At 34.8% G+C, this 24,192-nt stretch overlaps 1 protein-coding gene across 1 annotated transcript in view; it reads left to right on the top strand.

Moving 5' to 3' along the window:
* MAP4K5 (mitogen-activated protein kinase kinase kinase kinase 5) overlaps nt 1-24,192 on the top strand; it is a 113,554-nt gene that overhangs the window by 69,940 nt on the left and 19,422 nt on the right. Inside the window, exons 15-27 of the mRNA XM_065940407.1 lie at nt 10,572-10,630; nt 11,835-11,902; nt 13,406-13,448; nt 14,071-14,224; nt 15,131-15,228; nt 15,391-15,432; nt 16,297-16,381; nt 18,812-18,891; nt 19,190-19,250; nt 22,399-22,401; nt 22,485-22,599; nt 22,969-23,027; nt 24,084-24,187. Coding sequence (XP_065796479.1) covers nt 10,572-10,630; nt 11,835-11,902; nt 13,406-13,448; nt 14,071-14,224; nt 15,131-15,228; nt 15,391-15,432; nt 16,297-16,381; nt 18,812-18,891; nt 19,190-19,250; nt 22,399-22,401; nt 22,485-22,599; nt 22,969-23,027; nt 24,084-24,187 — 971 coding nt within the window. The remainder of the gene's footprint in view (nt 1-10,571; nt 10,631-11,834; nt 11,903-13,405; nt 13,449-14,070; nt 14,225-15,130; nt 15,229-15,390; nt 15,433-16,296; nt 16,382-18,811; nt 18,892-19,189; nt 19,251-22,398; nt 22,402-22,484; nt 22,600-22,968; nt 23,028-24,083; nt 24,188-24,192) is intronic.

Raw genomic sequence — 24,192 nt, 5'->3', positions numbered from 1 at the left:
TTTCAGTTGGTGGTTTTGGAGGGTTGAGCTGGGTGTTCTTGTGGGATTTTTTGTAGTAATAAAATCTCAGGCTATCTGCGGCTATATTCACACAAAAACAGGATACCTCTGAAATAAAGGTTGCTTTTCTGGTTGTAATGAAATTCCCTTGGTTTACAATTAAATAGTTTTTACTTTCTAATTATAAACGTAATACATGTTAATTGCAGAAAATTTGCAAAAAGAAGAAAGTAGAAAATTAACATTGTCAATAATCATCACTCGGCACCAGCCCACAGATAATATTTTGCTGAATTTCCTTCAGATTTTTTCACATGTAGTTTTACATGGCTGAGTTTATACTATGCATAAAATTTTGCCTAATATAGTTAGAAGTATTTCCCATATATTAGCCTAGGCTTTGTTAACTGTTATGTTTAATGGTTTTATCCTCCTGTATTGAGTTGATGTATTGTAGTCCCTATTGTTGGATATTTGGGTTGGTCTCGGTTTTTTAAGTCAGATTAGCACCAAGGTGGATATTTTCTAAAATGCATATTTAAAAGGAGAAATTGATTTTTATTCAATAAATTAATCATTGACATAAAAATGTTATATTAACAATATTTGTCATTTTAGCCACATTAATTTGGAAGAACAGATTTACAAAGAATTTTTAGGATAAGTATACTGACTGAAGTGCATAATGCTTCAAAAGAGATTTAAAGGTATTTTACATTAAAATAAGCTCTAAATAAAAAATATAAACCATAATGGAGGAAGGTAGTTAGAATGATTGCAGGTGTGTATTTTGTTTTCTTGAAACCAAACATTTCTAGCTTTCTGTACGCAGCTTTGGAAATCTAGGTCAATGGAGAGTTAGAATATCCTTCCCATATCTGTTATTTCAGTCACACATTTTCATAGTTAAACTCATAATTCAAGATTTTCTGTCTTAGTCCCAGATTGCTGATACTTTTTATGCTATCTTCTTATACTATCCCCAGCAAACTCTCTGAGTTTCAAATACCAGACAGAAAAGCAGCTGTTTATTTTTATATTTTAAAATAAAGCTATTATAAAGCTATTTTCTTTATTTTATACAACTGTATAGTATTCAATTAATGTAGTGTAAATCTATTTTTCCTTATAGCTTTTGTTTTCGGGGTTATATTTAGTAAGGCCTTCCTGATTTTAAGGTTATAAAAGGATTTTCCTGTTGTTTGTTTTTTTGTTTCATTTTTTATAATATCAATACTTATATCTTTGTTATAAGGTATTATTTGCTAGAAGTATGAAATATGAATTCAACTTCAGTTTCATTCTAAATATATATTCATTTGTCTTGATACTGTTTATTAAAAACTATTTTCATTAATAGATTTGATATGCCATCTTTATTATATACTAAATTGCCACGTACATTTTAGGGCTTTTTCTGGAAATTCTGTTCTCTTGCACTAATGTACTTAGTCCTATGCCAGTCACATACTTCTGATTATTATGTTTTTATACCTGTTAAAATGTGTTAGAAATAATCCTCCTCCTATTTTCCCTCACCCCCTCCACACACACACACACATAGTTGCAATTCCTTTTTAGTATATCTGGCCATTGTATTTTCCCCACATAAAACATTAGAATCAGTCTACTGAGTTGAAAAAAAAAAAAAAAACCCTCTCGGCGTTTTTACTGAGATCTCATAAATTTGTACACTAACTTTGGGAGAATTGACATCTTTATGATGTTCTGTCATCTAAATCAAAATAAGCTTCCTCAGAGAGCTCAAAGCTTAGTTCTTTTATAAGTGTCCAGAGTACTGATTCCTTCATGGAATTTGCCCTGTGTGCTGCAAGTACCAAACAGAAGATGTTAGAGTTGAAGGTCATTTTATTGGTCTATCTTTAAATTCTCCCAAGTCTTCTTTTATGTCCATCAGGAGTGTTTCATAGTTTTGTTTTTGTTTAATAGATTTTATACATACCTTGTTAGTTCTTGTTCTTAGTTTTTTGTTTCAGTTTTTTAAATTAAGCTAGTAACTTATATACAGTAAAATGCTTAAGTGTACTGCACAATGAATTTTTAAATTTGTATACACTCATGAAACCACCAACCAGATCAACATTATCAGAATCTCTGAAGGATTCCTCATGCTCCTTCACAATCAACACCCTCCCATCTCCCTGTATCCCGCTGCCTTCCCACTGCCCTGGCTAATCACTATTCTTATCTCATCACTATAGATTGGTTTTTGTGGTCTTGATCTTCAGATATTTAGGATCAACTAATATACACCTCTTTTGCCTGATTTCTTTTGCTCAGTATTATGTTTGTGAAAGTCATTCATGTCTTTTGTGCTAGTAATAGTTTATTTTTTCATTGTAATGTCATATTTCATTGTATGATTATAGCATAATTTATTCATTCTTCACTTGGCTGGCATTTTTATTTGTTTCTAGTTTGGGGCTATTATAATTACCGTAATCATCCTTACTGTGTGTTTTTAGTGAACATAAGTAATGGTTATCAGTTCAGTTCAGTTGCTGAACTCTTTGTGACCCCATGGACTGCAGCACGCCAGGCTTCTCTGTCCATCACCAGCTCCTGGAGATTGCTCAAACTAATGTCCATCGAGTCGGTGATGCCATCCAACCATCTCATCCTCTGTTGTCCCCTTCTCCTCCTGTCTTCAATCTTTCCCAGCATCAGGGTCTTTTCCAGTGAGTCAGTTCTTCACATCAGGTGGCCAAAGTATTGGACTTTCAGCTTCAGCATCAGTCCTTCTAATGAATATTCAGGACTGATTTCCTTTAGGATTGACTGGTTTGATCACCTTGCAGGCCAAAGGACTCTCAAGAGTCTTCTCCAATACCACAGTTCAAAAGCATCAATTCTTCGGTGCTCAGTTTTCTGATCTTGGCCTAATCTAAGACCACCAGAGTATAGTCCAGCGAAGTCAGATTTATTCACTCCTTGCAGTGAGGGAGAACACACACCAGAGGAACCATGGAACATCTCATTAAATAGGAAAAGAAGAATTAGAGAGTTTGGGGGGAAAGTGGAAATTAAGTAAAATTTAAGTGAAAACTTAAAGCAAAGTAGGGATGTGTGTGAAAAGATCTATACTATAAAAATAGATTCAGAAGCCTGTTTCTTTGGAAACTTGAAATGTTGTATTCAGAAACTTCTTTAGTTGAAGGTCTGTATCTACATTGGAAATTAAAGCTACTTCTCTCTATCAGTAACTTAAACCTCTCCAGGTGAGAGTGGAATGGTTCATTTTAATAAATATGATTTAATAAAGCAAAGCTTCTGACTGTCTTTGATTTTAGAGACTGATATTTCTCAATAGGAAAGCATGGGTAATTCAGAGAGGGGATCATCATGTGATACTTTGCCTATGCAGCATATCCTTGGGAGAAACACTGTTTCTTCTCGACTTTGCATTTGGATTTGTGTCTGTCTTCCCAGTCTGATGAACGGTCAGGCAGATTACTGTCTCATTCTGATTAGATAAGGGTGTATGACCTGAATTTTCTGTGTTTTTTTTTTTTTAAAGTTTTTGTCTGAAAAGCCAATTTTTGGTTGAGTCCAGTTGACACTGAGAGCTCAGCCTCTGTGCACAGGTGCCAAATCAAATCTCAGAGACAGAATTTTGAGTGAGATAGAAAAGAATAGCTTTATTGCTTTGCCAGCCAAAGCGGAACACAGAGAGCTCCTGCCCCAACTGTGCGTCTCAACCTGGGAGAAGTTTTATAGCACAGTGGTTCAGGGGTGGGTGGGATTGCTGAGAGATCAGAGTGTGCGCAGGGCCTCCACTCCTCTAATTTAGTCTCAAGTAATCTTCTTGATTACAAACAAAGATCATGGCACCTGGTCCCATCACTTCATGGCAAATAGATGGGGAAACAGTGGAAACAGTGGCAGACTTTATTTTGGGGGGCTCCAAAATCACTGCAGATGGTGATTGCAGCAATGAAATTAAAAGATGCTAATCCTTGACAGAAAAGTTATGACCACCCTAGACAGCATATTAAAAAGCAGAGACATTACTTTGCCAACAAAGGTCCGTCTAGTCAAGACTATGGTTTTTCCAGCAGTCATGTATGGATGTGAGAGTTGGACTACAAAGAAAGCTGAGCGCCAAAGAATTGATGCTTTTGACCTGTGGTTTTGGAGAAAACTTGAGAGTCCCTTGGACTGCAAGGAGATCCAACCAGTCCATCCTGAAGGAAATCAGTCCTGAATATTCATTGGAAGGACTGATGTTGAAGCTGAAACTCCAACCCTTTGACCACCTGATGCAAAGAGCTGACTCATTTGAAAAGACACTGATGCTGGGAAAGATTGAAGGCGGGAGGAGAAGGGGACAACAGAGGATGAGATGGTTGGATGGCATCACCGACTCAATGGACATAAGTTTGAGTAAACTCCAGGAGTTCGTGATGGACAAGGAGGCCTGGCATGCTGCAGTTCATGGGGTTGCAAAGAGTCAGACAGGACTGAGTGACTGAACTGAACTGAACTGAATCTTCTTGATGAACTAATCTGGTTCTTTTATTATAGCCTTCTGTGGTGTTTCTCTGCTATGAAGAGTGCTGACCTCTTAAAAGACCTTAAAGACTTTGTTATGTGTGTCCCTTGAGGTGGAACCAGGACCCTGCCCCAAGAGCTGCACTTTTGTTTCCTGGCTATCCCCCTCCCCCATATTTGCATCCCTTCCCTTCCCAGGTTGAATCTGCCCTTTGGAACTCTGGGAAGGTGGGGGAAGCTGAGTTAAAGGAGATGGGGGAGAGAAAGGCTTCTGTGCCCAGGATTCCTGTAGGGTCCTGCTTGGTTTCACAGTTACCTAAGAAACCAACTAACTGCAAAAAATTGGCACCAAAGGGGATTTGAGAGGTGTCAATAAAGAAAATGACTGCCCAACTATTGGTTTAAGTGTATGATTTTAGCTGACTCACAAGTAAATTTTAGCCAGGTATTTGGACTCATACCAAGGACTGAGGCTACACAGAGCAGTATTAAGAATAAAGACTCTACTGATATCATAATTAAGAGGTAACAAGTAGTCTGTCAACAATCCAGAACCTTCAACTGTCAAGGAGGAAGAAAAAACTGTAGCTAAAGAGCTATAGTATTAAAGTATGCACATTAAAGTATGAAAATTAAAGTCTTGTGTCATCTTGCTCCATTGGACTTGGGCAAATGATTCTTTTCCTATTGTCATCAGCTTGATTCAACAGATTTGTGTAGAAATTGCCTTCTTGCAGTCATCTGCTTCTGAAGATTGTCATCTCCAGTTTGAGATTTCCTACTGAGACCATCTTGTGTTGATTTAAATTGGCCCATGTCTCTGTAATTAAGACAAATTAATACAAGGATCATTGCTCTGTTTTACCATTGTATTAATTATTAACAGTTCCTGGCAAGATTCTATTTATTGAGTTTAGAGAGAAGTTTCCCAGAAGACAGTTTCTGAGTTCTAAATCATGAAAAGATCGTTTCAGAGGAAACACTGCTTGTATATGTTTGAATATAAAACTGTGTACTGTTCAAGTCTCAGATATATTCGTCTGTGATATTGTAGAAACTGGAGCTGGGGCAGTATTCTTCGATGTATAAGATACTCAGTTTTGGGTTTATTGAGAGAGAGTTAATGGGCCCCTGAGGAAGTTGACCTTACTTTCATTCAAGCCAAACAAACAAAGAAAACCCATTTTAGGCTAAGGAGGTCTAAGAATTTCTAAAAGTTTATCCAAGTTAAGTTTGAAAATTCCATTTGTCCTTTTTATTTTACATGAAGACTAAGAATGATAAGGGTGATAGAGATTTTGAGGAAGATGCATTGTCTCACAAACCTTCTTAGTAACAGTTATAGACAAGTGAGTGTTTACTAGAGAAGTAATTAGAATTTTCCCAGGTAGGAAAAACAAACTCAAGCAACATTTTTTGGCCATTGTTAAGGCTGAGCCTTTTTAAACAACCTTTGAGCCATTCTAGAAATAGATATACAATAACTAAAGCAAAAGCCTTTGCTGTCAGGAAAACTAATTTTGAAAAACTATCTGAAGTATAGCATACCCATATGTTCCTCAACATTGGTGTTTGTTAAGCTGCAGGTTGCAACCCAATCCATGACATCAATTCAAATTTTTTTCTAAGGCACAAAATAGAAAATTTTCAACTGCATCAGTTGGATTAATAAATACTATACTACGAAACTTGTGGAATTTGTTTGTTGTTTTCTTAGCAATTTGACGGTGTCAACTACAAATTGAGGGTTTGAATCCCTTTGTGGTTGCCATAACTGTTGACTTTAAAAAAATGCACAACATGAGAGTTAAGTTTTATTTGGGGTAAAATGAGGACTGCAGCCTGGGAGACAGCACCTCGAATAACTCTTGAGAAACTGCTCCAAAAGAGTTATGGGGGAGGGACAGTATATCTGTGATTTTGGTAAACGGGGCGTACATGCAATCAAGCACATACTTTAGTAGAAAGTTTCTGCTGGTCTCATGAAGCTTCTGTTATTCCCAGGAAACAGTCATCACCATGAAGGACTTTAGCGCTTTTCTAGGTATGAGGAGATAGAAGAATTGAGCTTTTGAAAATGCCTATCTGATGACTTGTCCTGCCCGCCCCTTACCCCTGCCCCAAGCACAGGGCGCCTCATTTCTGCTGTCCACGCTGAACTCCTTCAGGGAGTGTGCCAGGTCAGCAGCTGCAGCAGCACGTGATTTAATCCTTGTAGAGACAGATGGGTGTGTTAGTCGCTCCGTTGTGTCTGACTCTGCAACTCCATGGACTGCATGTAGCCTGCCAGGCTCCTGTGTCCATGAAATTCTCCAGGCAAGAATACTGTAGTGGGTTGCCAGTTCCTTCTCCAGGGGATCTTCCCGACCCAGGGATGAGAAGTGCCAGTTTGTAGTTGAAAACTGTGATGTGCCTAAATGCATTTTTGTTACTTATTTGGTGTTTATTGAGTTTCTTAGATCTATAAGTTGGTATATTTTATCAGCTATATAAAATTTGGGACCATTATTTCTTCAGTTTTTCTGCCCTAGATTCTCTCTTCTCCTGAGACTCCAATTACATGTTAGACCACTTGATGTTGCTTCACAGGTCACTGAGGCTCTGTTCTCCCTGCCCCCCATAAACATACCTAAGGTGTTTTTGTTTTCTGTACCTCAGTTTAGTTTCTGTTGCCCTGATTTTAAGTTCGTTGATGTTTTTTCCTGTTGTATTCTGTCTGTTATTTAAGCCTATCAGTGAATTTTATTTCATATATTGTATTTTCTGGATCTAGACTTTCATTGATATAGATAGATTGATAGAAAAATAGATGGAAGAATGGCTAGATGGATAATACATACATGTATACATATATATATACACACACATACATATATAGTTTTTATCTCTACTGAGAATTTCCATCTGTTTACTTGTGTCCATCTTTGCTAATTTCAACAGCTGTGTCACCTCTGAGTCTGTATCTGTTTTTTAAACTGGTTATGATTTTTATTTTTTTTCTACTTATTCTGTAGTCATTTTTTATTGTATCTTGGATGTTGTGATACAACATTAAATGTCTGGATTTTGACCTCTTTATTTTAAAGAGTATCTGAAGCATAAATTAGCTGGTAGGTCATCCCAGTCCTTTCAAGATCTGTCTTAGATTTTACTACCATGTTCAGCAGTTTCTCCTCTGGGTGGAAATTCATTTCTTCCCTTTTACCGTGTGATCACTAAAACTTGCATTTAGCTCACAGCCCTGTGTTAGCTGTTTTCTGACATACCTTGCAGAGTATTGCTTTGCTTGTGGGCAACTTCGTATTCAACTAAAGATTTCTCTAAGGAGACCTCTTGGCATATTTTTAGAGTTCCTTCTTAGTTCAGTTTTCTCATTTCTGGTATTCTGCCCTTCAAATTCCCACTGTCTGAGAGACCCTAAACTACTCCTTTTTCCTGTGCCCAGTGAAACTGTCTTTGGGTTCTGTTTTCTTAGAAAGTGAAAGTGTTAGCTGCTCAGTCATGTCCAACTCTCCTTGGACTGTAGCTCACCAGGCTCCTCTGTCCATGGAATTCTCCAGGCAAGAATACTGGAGTGGGTAGCCATTCCATTCTCCAGGGGATCTTCCTGACCTAGGGATCGAATCCGGGTCTCCTGAATTGCAGGAGGATTCTTTACTGTCTGAGCCACCAGGGAACCCCTCAATTATAGGTATAATAAGTAAAACAGGAATTAGACTTACCCTTCTGCTATAAACTACTAATTACTAACATGTAATACAAATATGTGTGTGCATACAAGGTATATGAAGCAATTATTTTGAAGCAGTGGATTGTCAGACATCACAGGTTTATAATCTTTGATAGATGGTGGTAAGATCCTTATTCACCCTGGCTTTATGGGGGTAAAGAATCTGCCTGCATTGTGGGAGACCTAGGTTCAATCCCTGGGTTGGGAAGATCCCTTGGAGAAGGGAATGGCTACTCACTCCAGTATTCTTGCCTGGAGAATTCCATGGACTGAGGAACCTGGCAGGCTGTGATGGTTCATGGGATTGCAAAGAGTCAGACATGAACGACTAACACTTATGGCTATAGTAAATAACATCTTTTGGAAATAAATGAGGATATATCATAGAAGTCCTCCCCATCTTTGTATTTTATAAGCCAAACACACAGCCAAAGGTACTGCTAGGATTTTTACTAAAGTGAAACAAAACAACTTGGAGCCTATTCTTTTTTTTTTTTTAATTAATTAATTATTTTAGTTGGAGGATATTTTCTTTGCAATATTGTGGTGGTTTTTGCCATATATCAACATGAATCAGCCACGGGTGCACATGTGTCTCCCCATCCTGAACCTCCCTTCCTACCTTCCTCCCCTCTGGGTTGTCCCAGAGAACTGGCTTTGAGTGCCCTGCTTCATGCATCAAAGCAGGTCATGTATTTTACGTATGGTAATATACATGTTTCAATGCTATTCACTCAAATCATCCCACTCTCCCCTTCTCCCACATAGACCAAAGGTCTGTTTTTTACATCTGTGTCTCTTTTGCTGCCTTGCATATAGGATTGTTGTTACTGTCTTTCTAAATTCCATGTATATGTGTTTATATATTGTGTTGGTATTTCACTTTCTGACTTACTTCACTCTGTACAATAAGCTCCAGTTTCATCCACCTCATTAGAACTGTGGAGTCTATTCTTCTAAGCAGAACAGTGATATTGGAGACTAGCATTCTTTGCCATGAGTCATGGCTGTAGTAATTTTAGACTTGTCATAAGGAATTTGATTTTTTTTTTTAAGGAATACTTTTCATGTGATAAGGTAAAATACCTTAAATGTTTATGTTGTTATAAAAGAAATGAAATTGAAAATTTTATTTTCAATTACTGATACTTGTATGGATGGATACAGTTGATATTTTACTATATGTTCAATGAGAATTTATGAACTTTCTCTAGTAACGTTTCCAGTCTTGAAATTTGCTAATTATATAATTGTTATGGAAAATGATATTTTCTTTCTTTTCTTTCCATATTTACACATTTTGTAATTCATTTCTGGACCTGCGTGCCAGTATTTCTTGTGACCAAAAGAAAAATACCTTTAACTCATCTCTGTCTCAAATGAGAAAAGTGGTTCTTTGTGAATTATAGTATGACTCTTAAATTAAGATTTTTTGTTAAGAAGTCATTATAAATAAGCAGCTTCTTTTTATTTTATGTTATTTTTGAAAAGTAGGGAATACATTTTATGGAATATCTTTCTTTGAAAATTTTATGACTTATTAATGTTTTTGTTTAGTGTCATGAATTATGTAACTGCTCCATGTTGCTTTATAAATCTTGTTTTAGGGATAAAGATAACTGGATCCTTTTTGAAAGACCTTTTTTTAGTGTATTTTGTTTATCAAGATTGTATTTAGGAAACTTGTATCTCTACAATGCAAGTGTGTATATTTTAATTTTTTGATCTTTTAATCACATTGTATTTTAGAATCTTAAAATTCTGTGTACTTCATGAGTAGGTAATAAGTCATCCTTTTCTCTAATTTACAGAATATTTCTTGTAAAAGAAGTTTCTCTATTAGGAGTAATTCTAAAATTGGTCTGATTAGGCCAGATCAGATATACATTTAGCACAATATAATATTAGATTCCTGAATGCCATAGTAATATTTCATTTGACAAATATTTGTTATTTTTAGATAATTAGAAGTAATTTTGGAGGTTTCATCCTGCTGTAAATTTGTAGTTTAAGTTAGTCTTAATATAGCCTGGATAGAAACATCCTTAAAGTGTTTGCTTTCTCACCTACTTTTAATTAGCTTTTAAAAAATCTTTTATACACAAAATTGCTTTTTAATTTCCTGATTCCAGTCAAGAATTAAGTAGAATTGTTAGGAAAATACCAAATTGTTACTTTCTTTTGGGGTGTTCTGATAGTAAAAAAAAAAAAGAGTTTTTGTCTTTTCCTCTTCTCTCCCTTCCTCCCTCCCCAATACACATGCTTCTCTTTGCATTTTCAAGTTTGATCCTTTAAGTTAAAGTTTCTGAATATCTGTTATATTTTACAGTTGACAAATTACAGTTTGAACCTCCTTTGAGAAAAGAAACAGAAGCACGGGATGAAATGGTAGGACTTATGACTTTTAAAGTATTTTACACATTAAAATTTGAGAAAACTTATAATTAGATATAGTTTGACCAAAGAAAAAAGTAATATACTCTTCAAAGCGTTAAGTTTTGATAATGTATTTCACCCATTCCCTGGTAGCTCAACAGTGAAGAATCTCCCTGCAGTGCAGAAGACCCGGGATCCATCCCTGGGTCAGGAAGATCCCCTGGAGAAGGGAATGGCAACCCACTCCAGTATTCTTGCCTAGAGAATTCCATGGACAGACGTTAGGGTCGCAAAGAGTTGGACATGACTGAGCGACTTAGCACACATTTCACCAGTTAAAGTTTGAAAAAGCTTATAGTTAGGTGTATTTTGACTAGAGTACAGTGTGTAAGTACCATTTTAACCATTCATTTTGACATTTCTAAGTCTTGAAGAATTCACATAAAGTTATTAAATATATGGTATTTGATGCTAAGCTTTAAGCTCTCGGGATCTTTTTACTACTGATTCTGTTAGGTTTAGAGTGCAATTTTGCATTGCCTTACTGTTTTTAATATTTATTTGTTAATATAGCCCCTTTTTTAAAAAAAACCATTGCTCGTATTTTAGATTACTAATTGATTAACCCTTTTGCTTATCTAAAAGGAAAGAAACAATAGATAGAGCATGATATTATTAGAGTTGGCCTAGATGTTATTCTAACATCTACTTTATTTTTAACCATTAGTAAAAGTATAATTTTTAGAGTAACTATCTTCTGTTAGTGGATCTCTTTATTCTTACATTTGGAAGTGGTGCTCTTCCTACTGTGTATATTGCTGGGCAATAAATTCTCAATTTTCATGGCACCATGAAAAATATGGCTCCAATAAATTGAAGATAATTGACTAAAACAGTGCTTAGTCCTCCATGCTAATGGAGTAGTGATGCACATAATTCGAAGTTAACATTTTTCTGTTTTGCTTTGGAATGTACTAGCATATTGATAAAGAGTGCTTGTCACATTTTAAGCTGTGTTTATAATCTTCCTTACATTTAAGTCAACTAATAATGAGTTATTGGCATAAATATATCAAGTGACAGCAAGTGTAGCTAGAGGCTAAACAGTTGAAAGCCAAGATGATTAATAATCATGACAAAGTATTTTCTTGAATCAAATAAAGTGACTAATATCTGTTATAAGGTAACATGTTTAAACTCTTTTTTACCTTCATAGGGAGTATCATCAGACCCGAATTTTCTGTTACGGTGGAATCCTTTTGTTGATGGTGCAAATACCGGCAAGTAAGTTGTTTTTCTAACATTATTTTACTTGATTGTATAAGAACAACATTTGGTGGTGAGTGATTTATTCTAATAAGTTTTAATTTTTATTCTTATAAAAGTTGTACTATGCCTCTTGTCAGTAAAAAGCTTCTGACTTTTTTAATTGCCCAAAGGCATCATGTGTTGATCATTAAGGTTTTAGGGTTTTATTCTCTAAATAAAAATACAGTATGTGTAATGTTAGTATACTGAAAGATGAGCTGCATGATGATGTGAGAAAAAGTACCATAGTAGATGTCAGAAAGACCCAGTTCCATCTCTGTAGTGTGATTTCTTCATATACTAGACCTGTCTTTCCTCAATGATTAAGTGATGGGACTGACCTGGGTGAGTTGTTCCAAACCTGTTAGTGCATTGCAGTGCCTAGAGAGCTCTTGCGGAAGTACAGATTCCAGGACCCCCACGTTAGGATTTCAGGTCTGGGGTTGGCAAAGTATGGCCTGTAAGCCAAATCTGACCCTATTTTTTGTGCATACCACAAACTAAAAGGATATTTACATTTTTTAATGGTTGAAAAAATCAAAAGGCAAAGTAATTTTGTTACATATGAAATTTAAATTTCAATGTTCATAAATGAAGGTTAGTTGGAATACAACCATGCTCATAAGTTTATCCGTAGCTGGTTTCATGCTTACAACATTAGAGTTCAGTAGTTGTGACCACTATATGTTTCGTAGAGCCTACAATATTTACTGTCTAACCCTCTTAGAAAAAGTTTGCCAACCCTTGCTATGGAATATAGTCTTTGGAAGTGGAATCTAAGAATCCTCAAAGCTTCCCAATTGATTGCAGTGACTGGGGATAAATGAGTGAAACCAGTGGGCTAGATCAGTGATTCTCAAATTTTGGTGTGCCTGGAGGATCACCTGGAAATTTTGATAAAATGCAGATTCTGATTAAGTAGGTCTACGAGGTACATTTATAAAAGTTTTCTTGGGAATTCCCTTGTGGTCTAGGGATTAGGACTCAACGCTTTCACTGCTGGGAGCCTGAGTTCAATGCCTGGTTGGGGAACTGAGATCCTGTAAGCTGCATGATGTGGCCAGAAAAAAAGTTTCCACGTGTTACTAATGTTGCTGATCTCTGGACCCCACTAGGAGTAATGAAGGGTTTGATGAAGCTATATTGAATGTATGATTCACTGTGGATTCCAGCTCTAAAATTCTGAATCTTTTTTTTAACTGAGTTTAGTTTTTATTACATATTAAATGTAGCAAAGCATAACCACAAAGTAAAAAAGGCTGTGTTCACATTATAAAAGCTCTATTTTATAGTCATACTAACACAGTTTGACAGAATGAAATCTTAGGTCTTCCTGTAGGTTTTAAAGTTACTCTGTGCTGTGATCCAGTTGTCTTTTATATTCCTTGAGTAGAAGCAGATTTTAATGCATATTTAATGCTCTGCTTTATGTTATGATTACTTAAAACCATCTAAATTGCATTTTTCTCTTTGTGTTAGATCAACCTCAAAACGTGCAATACCACCTCCCCTACCTCCTAAGGTAAGCAACTTAAAGATTTTCAGCAATAAATCCTTGTTTAAAGTAACAATAAAAGTAACTTTATTGAATTTGTTCACAATTCTCTTAAATATATTTTAGATATAGTTTTCTTCAAGAGCATATTAGTAAGATATAAAAATATATTTTAAAATATTTCATGATAAATACAGTATCTTTATAGCTATTAGAAAAAGGCAAAGATAAATTATTAGTCATTTAAGAAAATGGTTGACCACGTTGAAAGGAGAGGAGTTCATCATTTACAGTCCTCATTTATTACTACAGTTGGACATTTCACTAGAGTCACACTTCATTAAGTCATTTTCCTTGCTTGTTTCTAGTTATTAAGTATTTCATGGATTGTGTATATGATTTTATTGGTTATAAACACATCAGTTTGTGGCTAGGGCTATTAAAAGTCACATGGCAAGTTCATAGTTATTTTGAGACAGTAACTAAGCTCTTACTTACCTTACTTACTTGGCCCAGTGAATTGAACTATGTAGGAGAAAGAAAAAAAGGCATATTTTCTCTCCCTAAAGTATTTGATACATAATAATAACAGTGTTAATGTTTTATGTCCAAATTTATTAAAGTACTTTTATGTCTTATTATCAACTAGCCAAGGATAAACAGTTACCCTGAAGACAACCTCCCAGATGAAGAAAAGTCATCAACTGTAAAACGTTGTCCTGATTCAGAGAACAGAGCTCCCCAAGTTCTCAGAAGACAGAGTAGCCCCAGTTGTGGTCCTGTAGCTGAGACTTCCTCTATTGGTATGACTAGCAGTATCAGCAGCCCTGGAGTGCATACAGCTAGATACTGTGATCTCGGTAAATAAATCAAAGTGAAAACTGAAAAGAAAGCCATTTTGTTCAAATTTTAAAGACTGTCTTTTTTTTTCTTTAGTCAGTCTTATTACTGTTTAAAACTTTGTGAAAGTTCTTTAAAATTCCACATGGATGGACTATAAATAGGTTCAATCCAATTCAACCCTAATTTGATCCCTTACTAAATATTATAGGATCTAGAAAAATGAATGGATGACCCTGCCCTCCAGAAGTTCATGATCTATAGCAAAAGTTATATCCATGCACACATAAAATCAGACAAGACATTTTGTTTTAAGTGTCTCCTACAATAAGTATGTAACAGAACACCATAGCTCTCTGAGGGAGATAGAATAGGGTAGAGAGAAGGTAGGCCCTTGGTGAGCCTTTAATAATTGGAACCAGTACTGACAGACTTTCTGAGAGAACAAGAAAGAATGAACAAATGCACGGAAGCAGGAAAATCTAGCTTGTGTTGAAAGTACAGCCTAGTATAGAGAAGTGTGAGCTTTTGAAGAGTGTATACTGGGAAATAGAACTTAAAAAGGTAGAGCGAAGTTAAAACTCTGAAGGCCTTGAATATCTGCATTAGTAAGTCATGTTTCACTTTTCTCACAGTATGGCCAGACATTTGTTGTTTTCATGTATTAAGACCACTGCTATAGTTGCAGTGCTACTGCTGCAGGATCTAGAGAAAGGCACCAAAAATACTTTAACTCGTCTGAAAGTAGAGAATATTTCCTAATGAAGGATCACCCAAATGGAAAACAAGTACTGTGGGGAAAGGGAAGTTATTTTTCAAGGAAAACTTATTTGTATGGTCATTCAGCTTTTAACTGTGATTCTCTTTAGGAAATGGAGATGGTATTTCAAAATTGATGAGTGAAAACACAGAAGGATCAGCGCAAGCACCACAGTTACCACGAAAAAAGGACAAGCGGGATTTCCCTGTATGTAACAGGCATTTGGTGATTAGTTGTAACTAATACTGTATCATATAAGGGGCATAGTCTGTTTAATGCAAGACTTGGAATAACTGAACTTCTAAATGTATAAAGTTTTTTTTAAGGCTTTAAGAGGTCTTAAAGTATTACAAATTATTTTTCCCACAGAAACCAGTAATCAATGGCCTTCCACCGACCCCAAAAGTACTGGTAAGGAATATTTTTATTTGAACCATTTGCCAATTTTTCTAGAGAAGAGGAAGATTGTTTATTTTCTGTCGAGTATCTTAAGGTGTTGAAAGGAAGGATCCATAAAATACTGAGGCATCAAATTCATTTGAATATACCGTGCATCCAATCATGTACCCTTATTTAAGCCAGTTAGTTAGAGTTGGGTGAATTTCTACTTTTATAAATATGGAGAGTTGAGTTCTGCAGTTAGCCTACAAAGGCCAATTTCACTTTAATGTGATGATATTAATAGTATTGTATCCTCTTCATTATGTGGGTTAAATATCTTTCTGTGCCTGAAGTCATTTTTACATTGAACTATACACAGTGGGAAGGAACACAGAAGCTTCTGTTCTCTGGCCTTTCAGTAGTACCTCTCTGTAATGTAGTTCAGCCAGTCATAAGAATGGGTGCCTTTTAAATTGTTTCTTTTCATACAGTAAAAGTTAAGCTTAAATATTAGTCTTTTTGTCTCATCACTATTATGGAGGTAAACTGCAAATATAGCTGTTACGTTACTCAATAAAATCATTGTTTTGCATTATTAAGTCTTAGTAGTAAAGATTATTTGTGACTTAGGTACCTAGAATATATCATTGACGTATGTAGATGTTTTAGTAAATATGATATTTTTCCTCTAAAATAGAGGATTACTCAAGGAAAGAGTATGAAACTTTTGATAGAAGGAGTTAATATATCAAATATGAATTTTGTTTTGTAATGAGACCATAAGTATATGCACATAAGAGTCAGTTTAGCATTTCATAATAATCTTCAGCTATTTTCTAAGAATATAAAAATTATCTAATCAAATAAGTCAACATTTCTTTCTTTTTAAATAAGATGGGAGCATGTTTTTCCAAAGTTTTTGATGGTTGCCCTTTGAAAATTAATTGTGCAACATCTTGGATACATCCTGATACAAAAGGTAACATTTCTGAAACTTTTATATACCTCTTTAACAAAGTATTTATTATTGGAAAGAATCTTTATGGTCACTGAACTGAGGGCTTTTTACTTTAAAAAGTACAACCTAGAGACTAAATAGTATAGGTCTTGCTATTTAGTGTAACTACCTAAATAGGTAAACAGTTTTGATTTAAAAGCATTTGAATTTTAGAGTATATAAGAACAATTCCTGATTAAAAGAGATGAAAGAGATGTCACAACTGATTGCAATCACAATTTGGCATTTTTCTTTTATTTACAAAGACAGTACTGGGCCAGTTGATAATCTCAGAGTCAAGATATTAGATAGTATATTGTTTCAGTGTTCTGAATATCCTGATTCCCTTATTTTGATATATCCTGATTTTGATCATTTTTCTGTGGTTGTGTAAGACCTTTTTGTTTTGGTTTTTTTTTTTAAAGAAGTGCACACAAATATTTAGGACTTAAGGGGTATCAGGCTTATAACTTAATTCAGGGAAGGGGAAAATCTATGTGCAGAGAGAAGGATAAAAACAAAAGTGACAAATGTTGACATTTGTGGAATCTGCATGAAGTATATTCAATAATGCATTGTATTATTATAATGTTTTTGAAAGTCTGAAATGATAAAGTAAAATTTACTCTTAAAATTTTAGGCTATGTGATTTTAAAGTGAGGAAGCATAACACATGGGGAAAATTTAGAATCAAGTATATATGGGTTGAGTTCCCTAGCTGTCATTACTATGTGACTTGAAAAAGATACTTAATACTTCTGGTTCTCAGAGCGATCATTTATAACATAAATACTCATAATACTCACCTTGTTGCAACAAAGAAAGGAGCCAACCTGGTTGTCTGGGAATTAGCAGAGGTTAGGCAGTGGAGCGTATTCTGGAAATGTTTGTTTCCACTTCAACACAGTCATAAAGACAGGTTGTGTAATTATCTGCTTTATGTGCCATCATTAGAAAGTATAACAAAATAATATTAACAGTAAGCAAATTTTTTTTAATGTTTGTAACTTTTTATTTTGCTAGAAGCTTACACTTACAGAAAAGCTAGAGAAATAGTATAAGAAACTCTGATATACTCAGAATCATCAAGAGTTTCTTTTTGTTAACACCCTCACCAATTCCATACTGTTTATTTATTTATTTTTATTTAAGTGTAGTTGATTTACAATATTGTGTTAGTTTCAGGTGTACAGAAAAGTGATTCATTTATACACATACATATATTCATTCCTTTTTAGGTTCTTTCCCATATAGGTTATCACAGAATATTGAGTAGAGTTTGCTGTTCTACACAGTAGATCCTTGTTGGTTATCCATTTTATAGATAGTCAGGCGTGTGTGCATTCTTTTGCCACATTTGTTTTACTATTTTCTATCTGTATGTGCTTTTTTTTTTTTTTCTGAATCACTTGAAGGATGAGTTGTGGACACCATGCTCCTCTTCCCCTTATACTTCTCTTTGTATTTCCTAGGAGCAAGAATCATCACTTATATAATCATAGTACTGTTATAAAGATCAGAAACTTGATCATTGATATAATACTGTTTTTTAATCCACAGTCCATATTTAAGTTTTATTAATTATCCCAGGAGTGTCTTTCATTTTCCTCTCCTTCTTTCTTCCCCCCAATCCAACATCTAGTTCGAGTTCACCTGTTGGATTTGCCTATCATGCCTTTAGTCTCCTTTAGTCTGAAAGTTTCTCAGCTTTTCTGTCTCACTTGATCATGCCATATTTTGAGGCTGCTTATTTTGTAGAATGTCCCTTAATTTGGGTTTGTCCGATGAGTCCTCATGTGTAGATCAAGTTATGCATTTTGGAAGGAATATCACAAGTGTTTTTGTGCTCTTCTCAGTTCATCATATCAGGAGGCACTCGGTATCAACTTGTCCAGGTGCTGGTGACATTAGCATTAACCAGTTAGTTAAGGTGATGTTCACTAGCCTTCTCTTCTGTCAAGTTCCTATTTTTCCCTTCCTAAGTAATTACTTAATTAATTTTCCAAAATAATTGATAGGTAGCTAGTGCGGAGATACATTGAAACTTGATAAATATCCTCTTGCTCATCAAACTTTCACTGACTAGTTTTAGTATCCATTGACATCTGTTAACAGTTTTACTTCTTTCTCATTTATTCACTGTGTTTGAATAAGATGACATATAATGAAAATTTCATTTTAAAAAATTTTATAGTAAGATTAAGTAGAGTTAGTAACAATATATCTACTGTTTAAAATTGAAGAATTGGGAATATAGTTAGAGAAGGTAGCATGGGTTTTAGAAAATAATTTTTGTTTGGATGGGTGGGTGGTTATCTAATTCTTAATACCATTAAAATAGAAGGCCATTATTTTAATGAATGATTTCAGAAAATGTTAGTAAATTCTGGTGATTTATCTCAACTGTTTTAGATCAGTACATTATTTTTGGAACTGAAGATGGTATTTATACATTGAATCTCAATGAGCTACATGAGGCAACGATGGAACAGGTAATTTAGGAGTTTTAACTCATAAAATTAGCTTGGACTAATTGAATAAAGGAAATATCTTAATTTTAGGTCAATTTTTATGGGCCCCAGTTTTAATTTTTATGATTTAAATATTTAAAGTGGTGAAATTGTACTCTTTGTATGTTCATGTCTGAAGATTTTTTTCCATAAGGTTGTGGTAATTTATTGAAAGATAGAAATAGTTTTCTTGCTACTCTTTCAAACTGTTGAAATTTGGAGGTTGAGGGGTAAGGGAATGAAATTGGAGGGTTTTAATTATCTACTTTTTTCTTAATAGTTATTTCCGCGGAAATGCACTTGGCTGTATGTTATCAACAATACTTTAATGTCATTGTCAGGTATGTATATGATGAAAATAATAAGATAAATAAACCATGGACAAGCAGAGAAATGTAATTTTAATATATATTATTTTAAAATGTTGTTATTTAGGGTAATTATAATCTAGTATAGTTAACGCTGAGGCTTGTAGGTGTTTTTGACCAGTGTAGAGTAGGAAGAAACCCTATTGTCAGGTAAAGCTGTACTTCCCACACGTGCCCAAGAACTACACAGCTGGGGAACATGACAGTGATTGTTCCCCGAGGCTGTCTCCACACAGTCACTGTTCCTGCCACCCTCCCTGCCTTCCACTGAGTATCAGCAGTTAAGGGAAGCAATCAGAGCACCTAGCTGCTTCCTTCTCTTTAATCTTGAGCCAGTCACTGTCTCATCTCTTGGCCTCAGATTTCTTTTTCTTTTTTTCATAAATTGTATCTACTTAAAAATTTTTTTAATTGAAGTGTAGTTGATTTACAGTGTATTGATTTCTGCTGTACTATACAGTATTTCAGTTATCCATATATATATACTTTTTCATACTCTTTCCTTTATGGTTTATCATAGGATATTGAACATAGTTCCCTGTGCTGTATACAGTAGGACCTTGTTGTTTGTATATTCTGTATGTACTAGTTCACATCTGCTAAGCCCAGACTCCAGTCCACCCTTCCCCCTGCCCCTCTCTGCTGACAACCAGTAAGTCTGTTCTCCACTTCTCTGAGTCTATTTCTGTTTTGTAGATAGGTTCTTTGTGTCACATTAAATCCCACATATAAGTGATACCATATGGTATTTGTCTTTTTCTTTCTGACTTACTTCACTTAGTGTGATCATCTCTAAATCGATCCATGTTGCTGCGTGCAGTTTCCTTAATTGTAATTAATATGAGGAGGATAGTAACAATAACAACCTCACAAGATTGCTGTGAGGATTAAGTGAGATATAGAGTACTTAGTTAACTGTGAAGACTTAAGAGATGTTCGCTGGTAGAATTCTGGACCACACATTTATTAGCCAACTTGGACCAAAACTTTGTGAAGTCTTAAAAATAATCGTATCGGTTTTGGAGCAACCTATTCTAATTTTGTTGTTTGTGTTTTTCTTTTTTTGTTTTGTTGGGGATAGACGGGTGGTGTTTTAAGCTTTTTTTTTCCCCAATCCTTACTTGCCAAAAACAATTTTCTTACGTTTTGAATTTAAGTGGCTACCTAAAGGTTCGCTACTTGCTTTCATTCTGATAATAGAGTTTAGTTGGCTCTCTGTATCTGCATGTACAGCTTCAACTAACTGCAGATAGAAGTTTTTTTTTTAATTCTGGAAAATTCCAAAAAGAAACAAAACTTGAAATTTGCCAGGTACTGGGTCACTACTTATATAACATTTACGTTGTGTTAGGTATTATACATAATCTAGAGATAGTTTAAAGTGTATGGAAGGGTGTGCATAGGTTATATGCAAGTGCTACATGACATCATTTTATATGAGGGACTTCAGCAACCTCAGATTTTGGTATCTGCATGGGGGTTCTGGAACAATACTTATGGTGGGACCACTGTACAAGATAGTTAATTATTTCTCTCTTTCCTTAATCCTAATGTTGTCATCTATTAAAATAGCACTCATCCCTTTCTCCACTTTAATAACTAAGTTATTTTAACATTTCTTAATTTTTTTCAGTTTTGTTTGATATTCTGACGATTATATCCCAGCTATTATTTACTGTACTGTCAGACTTTTTGTTATTAAGTATGCCTTTCAGCTACTCATGCTTTAAAACATCAGTGCTGATACAGTTTTAACTCATTATGAATTGTGACTAATTTAAGAAATGTCATTTTCATAATTTTAAGTATGTGTGTGTGAGTGTATATAACTTAAACTCTTCTACTAACCATCACCTAGTAGAGATTCTTCAGGAATTTGTATATTTGAGCTGATGACAATGTTTACAAAGAGCATCTTATTTGATTGTCCACAAATGTCTTTTTAAAAACTGGGGTCCTCAAATGACTGTTTATTCTCTTTGATTTTGAGTCCCCCAATTTTTTTTTACTTTTATTTAATAAAATATTAATATAACATATTATATTATGAAAATAAACCTAATTCTGTTTGAATTAACAATTCTGAATTGTATTCATATAGAATCACTTTCCTCCAACCGCTTTTATATACCTGTCTGTGTGAATAAGCTTAAAAGCTACACAGAGTACATTTTATATATTTATAAAATAACTATAGAAAGGCAGGAAAAAGCTAGCCTATGAATTAGTTCTTTCCAAATTCTACTTAAAACGACCTGTGGAACTGAATGAAGATAGGTAGCAGTACTCAATAAGAGAAAACGTTCTGTTTAAGAGTCTGCATTTCTATACATGAGTGTACATACATGTACATGTGTTAGCTGCTTAGGTAACTAGTTATATATAAAGGGGGACTGGAGAAAGGAAGGGTGGTGTAATGTTAGGCAGAATGCTGTATTTTGAAAAGATGCAGAAAATTTTGTGAGGATAAAGTCACTCTTTTTCATGTTTTCTCATAGTAAAATGATAGACACTATTTGGGGCTGTTATAGTACTATGTCATATATAGTAAGGAGTCAGATATTTACTATACCTCCCCCTTTTTAATGTGGATTAAATATATGGTTTTGATTATACAGAAATCGTAGTCCAGTTATCCTGAATAATGATAGCACATACTTGTAGCCCTGTTATATCCTATGGCATATAGTATTAGTTTGCTTTACTTTTCTTAGTATTTCAATGTTATCTTAAGACTTCTTTCACAATCAGTTTTAATCCAAGGTAATGTGGTAGATTATTCATAAATAGGAGTAGCTCAAAAAGATAATGTAGTGGTTATTTAGTTTTCCATGTTGTACTGAAATAATCACATGTGCATCATTGTGACTCAGCCTATTTTGCAAAAAATGTTTAACAATTTCTTTTTCTATGTTCACTTCATTAAGGTTTATATATATTCTGTCCAGATCACCTATTAGTCAGTATATATCTAATTTATGTATTGGGAAACTCAATTATCTGTTACTTTCCTAAAACTTATTTTACTTATTATCTTTCAAAGTAATACTAACTATGTATTTTTGTTTATGTTTTTCTATTTTGCTTGGCTTTTTGAACATGTCTGGATTCATCATTTTAGAAGGTAATTATTATTTCTTTTGCTTGAAAATTATATTTCTCTGTTTTAAATAATTCTAATAAAAATAACATGTTTCTCTTTTATAGGAAAAACCTTTCAACTCTACTCTCATAATCTTATTGCTTTGTTTGAACAAGCCAAAAAACCAGGACTAGCTGCCCATATTCAAACTCATAGGTTTCCAGATCGCATACTACCAAGGTACTAAATATTTTGATTCTGCTGGGAGTGAGGGGACTTAGTGTCTATTTTTAAAGTAACCAGTCTTCCTTGCCCACTGAAAAACTTCCTTTGTCTTAATTTTGAAAGATACTTTACATTAAGTGTCATATAGAGTTCAAAAGATAAGTACTTTGTAACTTGACTGTCCATGACCATCACCCATAGAAGTTTTATGATATAAATTCCCAGGCCCCACCTCAGACCTATACTATCACATAGTTTCGAGTCATAGTTTAAGATGGGTTTTTTTAAAGCTCCTTGACTAATTCTGATGGAACTGATTCACAGATCACTCACTGTTTGAGAACCACTGTAGTAGAGTACATTTATGTTGTCCTGTGTTTACAGAAAGTTCGCTTTAACCACAAAGATTCCTGATACAAAGGGCTGCCACAAATGTTGCATAGGTGAGTAAGTACTATTTCTCAAGCTGAATGGCTAGAACTTTTAACATCTTTAAAATTATCTGTAAAGTTCTTAGAGTATTAAGTAAAGAAAGGGAAGCTTTATATTTGTTTTAAATAAGGAGTTAAGGGGCCCTGAAGCTCAGGAATGTATAGTGGAACTTGGCATAAAAGCACTTAAAGATAGTAGCCCTGAGCTGATGCTTTCTCAGAGCACAATGTTCCTCAAATCTTTTTAACCACAGTCCCTAAGGCTCTATCTCTGCTAATATCCTAGCTTTCAGTTAGCACTTAACATTTATTTAACAGTTATTGAGTAGTGCTTTATGAACATTATTATTTCAGGATTCTGGCCAACTCTGAAGTTAGAGGCAGCAGTCCATACAAGACCACTCTCACTTCTGTTACCAATTATAAGCTTACCAATTATAACCTTCATGGTCAGAATTTTACTGGTATGACTCAGAATTCTCTGAAAGTGGTTATACTCTTGGCTTTGGTTTGTTACAGGGAAAGGTCATAGATTAAAATCAGCTAAGGGAAGATGTTCATAGGGCAGAGTCCAGGAAAAATACAAGATGTAGAGCTTCTGTTGTCCTCCATAGAATAATAGCATATGGATAGTGTTACTTTTCAGGCAGTGATGTGTGATAATACACGCTAGCCAGGTAAGCTTACTCAACAACCTCAGTGTTCAGAGTTTTTACTAGGGCTCTATTATGTAGGCATGCTTGACTGCCCACATGGCTGACCTCAGTATCCATCCCCTCTGGAGGTCAAGTGATGCTGCATGACCCGAAGCCCCTACCCTCAATTGCATGGTTGGTCTTTATGGCCTGATTGTTCCCCATCCTGACTATCCAATGTTGCCAGTCCATGGGGTCGCAAAGAATGGATCATGACTTAGCAACTGAATAACAATGTATCAGCACTGCCTTTATAAAGAAAACTGAGTTAGCTTTGGGATGAGTATAATTCAGTAGTTGCTTTTAGCTAAACTTTATGTTTTCATATAAAAATATTCAGTGTTCTGGGTGTGTCTGTTTTGTTTCATTCCAGTCAGAAACCCTTACACAGGACATAAATACCTCTGCGGAGCTTTACAGTCTGGAATTGTTTTACTTCAGTGGTATGAGCCAATGCAGAAATTCATGTTGATAAAGGTATA

The sequence above is a fragment of the Muntiacus reevesi genome, chromosome 7 (genome assembly GCF_963930625.1).
Source record: "Muntiacus reevesi chromosome 7, mMunRee1.1, whole genome shotgun sequence".
In the NCBI taxonomy this organism is placed as follows: domain Eukaryota; kingdom Metazoa; phylum Chordata; class Mammalia; order Artiodactyla; family Cervidae; genus Muntiacus; species Muntiacus reevesi.
The sequence above is the reverse complement of the archived record's forward strand: the minus strand, read 5'-3'. Positions and strand labels throughout refer to the sequence as shown.